General features: G+C 36.2%; 1 protein-coding gene across 1 annotated transcript; it reads left to right on the forward strand.

Annotated features, from left to right (window-relative positions):
* Nucleotides 1-8,261: 8,261 nt before the first annotated feature.
* On the forward strand, nt 8,262-8,843 carry LOC145665910 (uncharacterized). The gene has a single exon (XM_081733015.1). It carries the CDS (start codon nt 8,262-8,264, stop codon nt 8,841-8,843), a length of 582 nt encoding a protein of 193 aa, XP_081589141.1.
* The last annotated feature ends 1,550 nt before the right edge of the window (nt 8,844-10,393 follow it).

Here is a 10,393-nt window from a genome sequence, read left to right on the forward strand (position 1 = left end):
TTTTCATATTTTTGTACAGTATACATATTAAATACACAGAACATATAAAAAATAACGAAATGTTATAAAATTCTTTATTGATCTGGGGCAGGGTTTCTCAACCTGGGGGTCGCGAAGATAAGCGGAAGAGATAAATATAATTAGAATCTAATACCAGAAATTATTTTTTTCTGATAGGTATCTTTTTAGTTTTACACATACTGTTAAAAACAACAAAAACAGGTCTATTAAACATTTTCAACAGATGCAGAGTTATTTAAAAATCAATTTAAATGAAGGAGGTACGGTATGAAACTAATAAAAACTACATATTGAAATACCAGAAGAATACAAATGCAACAAAACCTGCATATTGATATACAATTAAAATTGAAAGCTAATGAGATGACTGAGCATGGTGTGATTTCACTAGTGCTGCAATATCTGGTTCAGTCTTTGTGACGCACATTATTAAGTCATCAACTGATAAGCGATTTCGTATCTTTGTTTTAATGCTTACCATGGAAGAAAAATCACTTTCGCACAGGTACGGTGTACGGAATTATTACATTTAAAGCAGCAGATACCAGACCAGGATATTCTTCTTTCCTCTTTAGAAGAACTTGTCCAAGTCTTCGTACAGAAACCCAGTTGCAAGGACTTGTCGCACGATAATTCTATTAGTTGGTCAAGAAGTTGTGGCTTAGATCAGCTACTTTGAAGAGGTTAACCCTTTTAAATTATGATGGCACAACACCTGTGCCATGGCGTCGACCTTTGGAATTTGCTTTATAAGTCTCTAGTAAAGCTTTTCAGATCGGCTTTTTTGCATTCATTCAAATATGGAAGCATCATAGAACACATTTTATGGACATTTTGCAGCCTTGCGTGCTCTGTCTGGGGGCTGTGACGTCACAAACGTGGACGATGGGTTTAAAAAGGGTATATTTGAGAAGTTTTTCAAAAAATCCCTGACACATTACTATTTAACCTAGAATCATGGTTTGTACCTCGGTGGTTTCGTCATGAGACAGGCTTTCGAAATGTACCATTTAAATTTCCCTATCGTGTATCAGAAGCGGGAAAATCTCTTCCAAAATGGAAAAAAGGGATTTTTTAAAGAAAAACTTCCCTTTTCCCCATTTTTATCTTCTCAGGTACACGATAGCGAACTTGAGTGGTACCATTTGAAAGGCTGCCTTCACTGAAGAAAATGAGGTATGATTCATGTTGCTAGAGTCAACAGACGTGTGTCAAAAATTCTTGATTTCTTTATTTTTTTTCATTTTTTACACATTTTTAGTCAATTACTTTAGTAAAGTATCTACAGTATTATCACTATTTATTCTAAAGTCATGATACGTACCTCGTTTTCTTTGCCATGAACCAGTCTTTCAAACGGAACCACTCGTATGTCTCTAGCATGTACCATAGTGGAGAAAATTTGCAAAAGAGAGAAATTTTTGTCGAATGCAGAGAGGAAAAATATTGCCCCATCTGCAAACAGTATCAGCTTTCCCCTATGTGAGCAATAGATAACCCATTTTGCACATGGGGCAATATATTTCCTCTCTTATTTTTCAAGATATAACATTGAAATTTCGTACAGTTATTACACATAGTATGTAGTATGTTTGAGATTTTTTTGGGTTGACACAGGGGCCGGTCAGAGGGGCCCAAAATCGGGGAAAGGGGATTTTTGACAAAAATTTCCCTTTTTCGCGAATTTTCTCCACTATGGTACATACTAGAGACATGCGAGTGGTACCGTTTGAAAGACTGGTTTTGGTCAAACAAAATGGTGTATCAACCATGTCTCTACGATAATTAGGGATGAGTCAGACAATTTTTATATAAAAATGGGTTATCCATTGCTCACATAGGGTGCCAAAATTTGTTTTATTTGGGGGCGAGGGGGCGAGCTTCTAAATGCTGCACTGATCATATACCTGCAACTCCGATGCACACAGGCAATATGTGTCGCGTGGTCAATCCACGACTATTTCCCTCGTTGTTGATGCGAGGTCGTGTTGTGAAGGCCTGGAAATTTTGGGTTAATAAACAGTTTTTTACTGCTTTTTCCCGAGCCTGGAAAAAACGGAAAATTTGGGAAAAATTGAAATTTTCGAACATTTTACTACATTATGCTTTTAAAATGGAAACTATTCTATATTTACTAGTTTAGATTTAAGATAATTGAATAGTTATGTTTATTGTATTCGAATAGGAAAAATTTGTGGCAACAAATATACGTGAAGCATTCCTTTAAAGTTAGCACCGTGATAGAATGGAATTATGGCCAAAAGAAACTAAAATATAATCCTAGTTGGCACGGGGAAAGTATCCGTTCTTGGCACGGGGAAAATACGTTTCATTTTGGACATAAAGGCTACCAAAACTGTCACCAATGAACTAGGGACCCCAAAAACTATGGATCTGACACTAACATCGGTCATTTTCAAAATATATCCCACTTTCTTCCTCCAAGTACACCTACAAAGTGAAATGATAGGAACCATCCCAGATCCGAACCTCATCTATGTTGAAAATTTTATCGAGATTGGTCTGATGATTCGAGTTGTTAAGTTACGAAAATATTCACTTTCATTTTATATATATAGATACTTTTTCGCAATAGAAAAGGAAGTATTTGTTTACATACAAAATTTTGCACATAAAGTTTATACAAAAGTCAATATTAAAATATTAATAGCAATTAAATGTTTTAGTGCATGAGTATTAGTGAAATTTGCCTACTGCTCCCTTTTTTAAGAAGTAATTTGGTTAAAATTAACAAGATTCCACGAGATGAAGGAGCACATTAAAAACTCAGCTTCATTCAAGAGCCCTATTTGTTGCGACAGAAACGCTTCATGATGGTAGATATGTATGCAATTGTAAAAGTTCTGTAATTAATGCGCAACCAGGAGTAAACGAATAAAAGGCACATAAAGGAAATGAGTGCAGACTATTAATTTTCAAGAATAATTAGAACAGTTTTATTTTCTAATGCTTCTTATTTAAATATTCGCAATATTGAAACTTCTAAACTTAAATTTTTCAAACGTCCAAAAAAAAAAGTTTCATTACTAGTAAAATTAAATACAAAGATTTTTGTTTTTTTCCCATTTTTTTCAATTTTCCGGAAAAAACGGCTTTTTGCCAACAGGTTCAAAATTTCCCTAAATTTTACAATAGTCGTGCGCAGCACTGTTGACATGATTGACAGCAGAAACAAATCTATGAATATGCATTCAAAATGGAATTTGACAAGAAACGAGTTGCTTTCGTACAGTTAGTTTATAACATTATAAAGAAGAAAAGGAATGAATTCCCATTTCATTATGCTCGAAAAGCTTTGTTTCTTGATTTCAGAATGGCCTACGACTCGGTCAGGAGGGAAATATTGTACAATATTCTTACCAACTCGGCATACCATAATACTGTAGCTAATTAGATTAGTAAAGATGTGTTTAAATAAAACTAAAATGTGATGAAATGTTACCAGAATGTAATAAAATTATATCAAGAAATTGCTGAGATTCTGAGCTAATTTTAAGATTAAACCATTTTCTAAATCATGTACAATAGTTTTTCTTTTCTTGTCACATGGACGGAAGACCTGATTCGATTCCCAGTCGAAGCTCAAGTGGTTCGGGTCCAACGTTAAGCTATAGGTCAGGGGCGGATCCAGGACGGACTTCTGGGGGGCGGGGGCAGCGTGTTGTAATACTGCTACTTAGATCTAGTTTTAAGAGCTCCAAACTCTGGTATGGGTTTTATTTAGCTATAAGTAAAATAAGAAAGTTTCCTCTTCTAGGAAGGGGGGCGATAGCTGGATCCACCCCTGCTATAAGTGTACGTCTGATATAGCTTCTGTTATGAAAGGGACACAAGACTCAAATCCAACCAACCAATCTCAACGTAAAATCTGGGTAGGAAAATACTTGTCCACGAGCTTTCACATACAGAATGGACTAAAACAAGGAAATGCGCTGTCGCCATTACTATTAAATTTTGTTCTGGAATATGCTATAAGGAAAATTAAAGATATCAACCAGGTAGTGTTGCCATGAGACGAGACAGAATCCCTTGGAATGAGACAGTTTATTTGTCCCGTCTCGTGTCTCGCAAATACAAACACAGTTTTTGAATTTAGAAAACAAACACACAGCAAACGTAACCGTTTCGATGTTCTAAGATTATCTTCCTCGGACGACACATTAAGATGTTAGAACATTGAAACCGTTACGGTTGCTGTTTTTTTTTTTTTTTTTTTTTTGTTTGTTTGTTTGTTTTTAATAAAGTTAAGTTTGATAGCTTTGTCAGCTTGTTTTTATTAAATTATTTCCTAATGTTTAATTTTTCAGCTGTTTCTATTACACACTACATGATTTTCTACGATAAATTAAGTGGGATATTTATATAACTTTGGTTGAAATATAACTTTTGGTTCCATTGCATTTCATTGTCAATAGTCCAGATGTCTTAAACCTCATTTAATTGGGAGTGAGGAAATAAAATTTCTTCACATATTTTTGAACTTGAACCTCTGCCCTGAATGGTTTTTGTATGTGTCCCTAATCTTAGTTTTTAAAAACGCATTTCCTGAAAAATAGTAATAGAAATAAATAAAAGAACAGTAAAAGAAATACTGATCCAACACAATGCGGTGACCCAACGTGATACCATCTTTTCAGTTAAATCAACAGAACGGATGGTGGTGATTTCGGTAGTGGGAGAAAAACAGTTAGATGCAGTAAGATTTGAATATGGATTACTCAGTTAGAAGTCGAGCGTCTTACCTACTTGGTTAATTCGTCAGACGGAAAGAACACTTGATTCAAACAATATAGGTATAAAAGGAAAAGAAAAAATTTGCTGAATAATAAACACAATGTTACTCTCACGACTTATACCATGATTTAATTACTTTTCCATTGATCAACTAAGAAGCACAATTTCCCCTACCTTTTATCACACTTTCCGTCGTTTTCTTAAAAAGTCAAACTACATGATCCACCGACGCGACGGCCAAACCATTGTCTTCCATCACGCTTTTGTTGTCTTTGGAGCTTGTTAAGACATCGCTCTAGCGTCGAATCATAACAGTAAATACAGTCGTAATTGTAATAAGCCAAGTTCTTACTTCCTCTGTCAAAAACATTTTTATACTATCATATCTAATATAATAAATATGTTAGGACTTAGGAACGATTAGTGAAGATTAGGAAGGTCACGTCGCCTTTTAAACTTGTTTTACGACCGTCTTTAATTTGCGTGTGCTATTACTAACTCCAGTACCGTAGTAGAACTGCCTATCTGATTTGACTCGCGGTTTTGGACAGTAAGGTAGGTTGTACGGAATAACATTAAAAAATGTCTCAGTGAGTCGAGATTGAAATCTTGAACACGTTTAGGCAAGGCCTGGCCTATTTCAATTCAATCTGCTATTTAAGAGGGTGCGGTGGCTCAGTGGTAGAGCGTTCACCTCTGGTGCTTGGGGTCCCTGGTTCGATCTCAGCTCGCGGCGTGTGGATTTTGTGGTGGACAAACATCGTGCTCGTGGGTTTTATCAGGGTTCTCCCACTTTCTTCATTCCACCATTTTCATTCATTTCTCATCTTCAGCGTCTCCTTTAGCCTAACCGGCAGAACCGTGGGACGTAGAACTTAAAGATTTCATTTCATTTTCAATTTGCGATTTTACTTCGTGGTAGCTTTTATTTTTTAGTTTTCTTGGCAACCTAAACCTGCCATCCGAAGCGCTTAACCTTCCTCAAGCCCTAACTTCTACTGCATGCAAAAACAATCATATAAAAGATTATTTGCGGAATCTCATGGTAATGCTTTTGTATCCCGAGAATACCTCTACAGGAGGCCAAGTTCAAAGTTTTAAATGGCAACAGGGGTTGATTTTGTTCCTATTAAAACAAGTTCTAAATTTTAAACAACTTTAAGAGGAAGTACTTTTTGATAGCTTATACCGTTTGGCACTTCCAAGATCTACTTGGAAGTCGAAATTATCGTGGTTTAGAGGGTTTTCGGGACTTTTCGTGTGTTGTAACTCAAAGGGAACGATAACTAAAGGTTCGAAACTAAAGTGAATTATTAAATGAGATATGCGGAATAAAGCTATATTTTTTTTTGAAAATGGGCATCCCGAAACTCCGCTACAGGGGATAGCAAAATCTGAAGTAGAAAAGGTTTGATTTCCCTTTCTTTGAAACAAGCACGAAATTCTGAACAACTTTCAGACAAAACATCGTTTCAAGAAAGTGGTAGGATACGAGTCAACTCCGAGAAATCACACATACTTGATTAGGGATAGCCAACTCTGGAATTTTTACTTTCCGGAATCCAGAAAGTAAAATCAATAAAAATCCATATTTCGGAAAAAATCAGGAGTTTTTCGAATTCCAGGATTTTCTAAATTTCGGATTTTTCTGAATTTCGGAACTTTCCCGACATTAGATTTTTTCCGAAATCCGGAAAGTGAAATTTCCGATTCCGTAAACAAATTGGCACTAACCGAAAACGAACCGACTACCGCACGCACCAGAGGTGAATGCTTCGAGGCAAAGCTAACGTGACATTTCTTAACTTGTGTGTTCTGGGTATTAACTTTGTTGTATCTTGATCAGCATGGTGCAGTCTGCTACATTTTACTTTCGTTCCCATGATACTGCAACATTATACGAGACAAGAGGCGACAAACGAGACGAGACGGGACAGAACCCTTCGAGACGAGAGAAGACGAGTACATTTTTTCGAGAGGAGATACGCTTTGCACGAGACAGCCTGAAGTTTCGTCTCGTGGCAACACTACAACCAGTCCTTAGAGCTAAATGGCACTCACCAGGTTATGGCTTATGCTGATAATGTCAATTTGATACGAGATATTGTGAGGACAAGTGAAAGAAATGCAGAGGTTTTATTAAACTCCTGCAGAGACATGGACTTAGTAATAAATACAGAAAAAAACTGTATACATGAAAATGCACCGTGATCGCAAAACTCCAAGTAATGGATACGTTAAAATATCAAACAATACTTTCGACATAGTGGGCACTTTCAAATATCTAGGATCCACATTAACAGACCAAAATCATATCCACGAAGGAATTAAATGTCTATTGAAAGCAGGGAATACATGTTATTATTGAGTCCAAACTCTTCGCGATTCCTATCAAAAAGTTGAAGCTTTAAATATATAAAACGATCATCATGCCTCTTATGCTGTATGGCTGCGAAACTTGGTCACTTACTTTGAGGGAAGAACGCAGACTCCAAGTATTGGAGAACAAAATCCTGTGGCGAATATTCGGACACAAGAGGGATGACAACGGTGAATGGCGGAAATTTCATAACGAGGTAACATAATTTATACCATTTACCTAACATTGTTAGAGTCATTAAGGCTAGGAAGTTCAGATGGGCAGGTCATGTAGCGAGAATGGAATAAGGTAGAACTGCTATCAAGATATTAACATTTTCGATCCAAGCCCGAGTCAGACTCGGGTTGTATGTTTATTCCAAAACGCCGGAGCTCGAGTCTAACTCGTTTTTTACCTAACAGTCTCTATGCACCTTATTATGGGTTGCAGTCAGTTGTTGACCGTATTGAATACTTACTGAGACTTATGGCCGCGGGCACCAACGAAGCTCAACTGTTGAACGAGTGTTATAACCAAGTTCGGTGAAAATGTCTGTTTCACCAAAAGCGTTCAAGGTTAAGTCTCGGTCAAATGGTGGATAAACTTGGTTTGAGCTTGAATGGCCGAGTTTGGGAGTTTAAATTTCGTTCATCCAAGTCAGTCTATTTACACTCAATAATGTCTGTATTTTTCCACTCGTATTCGGAAAAAAATTTTGCTCGTGGTTTCATTATTTTTTCCATCACAATTACGAACACTAAAATTAGACTACTCACAACTCTATGCACACGATCTCGGAAGTCGAAAAGACAGGCACGCGATATGCTTCCTTCATTTGTTACTTTGTTAAACGAAGATAGAAATACTATTCACGTGACATCCATCGAAGTATAAACGAACTTTTACAGGTTGATTGTTGTGATCAGCTTTCTGGGTGTGATTGCAGAACGTTCGATAAAATAGTGGAATATTTTGTACCGAAAACTATTTCATTTTGACAAAAGTTCCTTGTTTGAAGCAAGTGAAATAAATGTAGAAGAAATATCAAAGATTTTACAAGAGTACAGTTTAGATTCCGGCTCGTAAGGTGAATGAAGTGAAGCGTACTGTGCAGACACCTGAAGTCATGAAGCTAATCGTTGATTCAATAATTGAATCTGTAACGCGTGTTGTGATAGAACGTTTGGAAGAAACGCTAAATTTCAATATTGAAGTAATTGAGGACTTACGGAAAGAGTTGGTACAAAGAGACAAGAAAATAAGTGATCTGCAGGAAAATATAGATGAGTTAGAACAATATCAGCGTAGAAACAGCTTAAGGATCTTCGGTGTACCTGAGAAGATAAATGAAAACACAGACAACCTTGCACTGGAAATCTTTGAAAAGAAACTGGGCGTAAATTTAAGTACAAGGGACATTTGCCGTTCTCATAGAGTAGGACAGAAGAAGCCTGGTAGTACACGGCCAATTATTGTTAAATTTGTTAGTTATCGCTCACGGGCTGAAGTGTTTAATCAGAAACGGAAGCTAAAGAACTCTGGAATTGTAATAAGAGAAGATTTATGTAGTTCACGATTGCAGCTACTGCAAAAGGCACTTAAGAAGTTTGACCCCAAGAATGTGTATACAAGGGACGGAAAAATTGTTGTCATCATCAATGGCAAAAAGAACTACGTTACGAACGCTTCTCAATTACAGGAGCTGTAACGTTTGCACTCTACAGTGTGTGAATGATGACCTTGTGTGTAGTGCAAAAGTGTATTTATGTTACAGTTATCTGTTCTGTTCTATGTTATAAATATATTTTATACTTTAAAGGACAACTATGGTAAGTCGAAATCAATTTTGCTCTTTTGTTATCTGTGTACCGTGAGTTGACAAATTTATAATATATTAGTGGATATAGAAGTTGAACTTGTACAAGGGTACTTGTACCAATGTTGTAAGTTAGTTACTCATCACGTTACAAATCTCAACTGGACACGATGAAGTTAACAACTTAACAACACGATGAAAATGCTAAATTTTAAGCACTGTTTTATTAAGTGTGCGTTAAGTGACAAATACAAAAACGCCTATGTTAGAACTGCATTTATAAGGCAATTTTTTCCCATACTGTTATTTCTTCTTTACTGTAAGTTTAGTCATCTATGTTCTATGGTATTTTATTTTATGTTTATCGGTAGAAAAGGCAATCATCATGTCATGTGTGTCAGTGTAGCGTTTCAGTTTCGTCAGGGCTCAATTACTGCTTTAATGGTGTTTTTTACATACATTTTAATTATAATCTTTGTATTTGAACATGGGTAGTACAAACATAAACAATGTGGGGTTTCAGATCCTTACTCAATCTGCTGCTTCGTCAAATTTTAAGATTATGCATGCAAATGTCCGTTCTCTTTTTCCTAAAATTGACGAAGTACGGCTACTCGCTGTCTCCACAAAATGTTCCATTTTAATTATATCGGAAACATGGTTGGACGATTCTATAAGTACAAGGCAAATTGAGATTCCAGGATATTCAGTCATTCGCAGTGACAAAGGGAGGGGTGGAGGCATGCTGATTTACTACTTAAAACATATTAAAGTGAAAGTTGTTGACTTTCAATCTAACGATGTTTATCAAGATATAGAAATTTTAAATCTTGTTGTTAATGTGAACCACTTGTCAATTGGTATTACTGCTGTATATAGATCTCCCAGCATACCATATAGGGAATTGTCAGCGATCGAAGATGCCGTATTGGAACTATATTCACAAGTCGACCAAATATTCGTTGTTGGTGATTTCAATTGCGATCAACTCTGTCCAGATAAACAAGAAACTATTTACTTGAAATCTATTATTAACATATTAGGTTTCACACAGTTAATAAATGAACCCACGAGAGTCACTGAAACTACCGAATCTTTGCTAGATTTAATTATTACTGACAATCCGGAACAGGTACACTCGTTTGGAGTTAGTCCACCCATTGGAACATCAGACCACAGCGTAATTCACGTCACTCTCAAGCTTCATACAATATCCAAAACTCCCAGTAGAGTAATTCAGTGTCGTACTTACGCTTCATTTAATACCGAATCGTTTTATCATGATGCACAAAATTACAACTGGGATGATATTATTCAAATGGAAACAATAGATAATAAAGTTGAATTTTTACAAAACTCTATACTTGACATTTTTGATAACCATGCACCGCTCAAAACGAAAAGGCTATCTAAGAACACTCTTCCCTTTATTTCAAGTAACA

Source organism: Thermobia domestica, chromosome 12, assembly GCF_964235325.1.
Source record: "Thermobia domestica chromosome 12, izTheDome1.hap1.1, whole genome shotgun sequence".
NCBI classification, from domain to species: Eukaryota; Metazoa; Arthropoda; class Insecta; order Zygentoma; family Lepismatidae; genus Thermobia; species Thermobia domestica.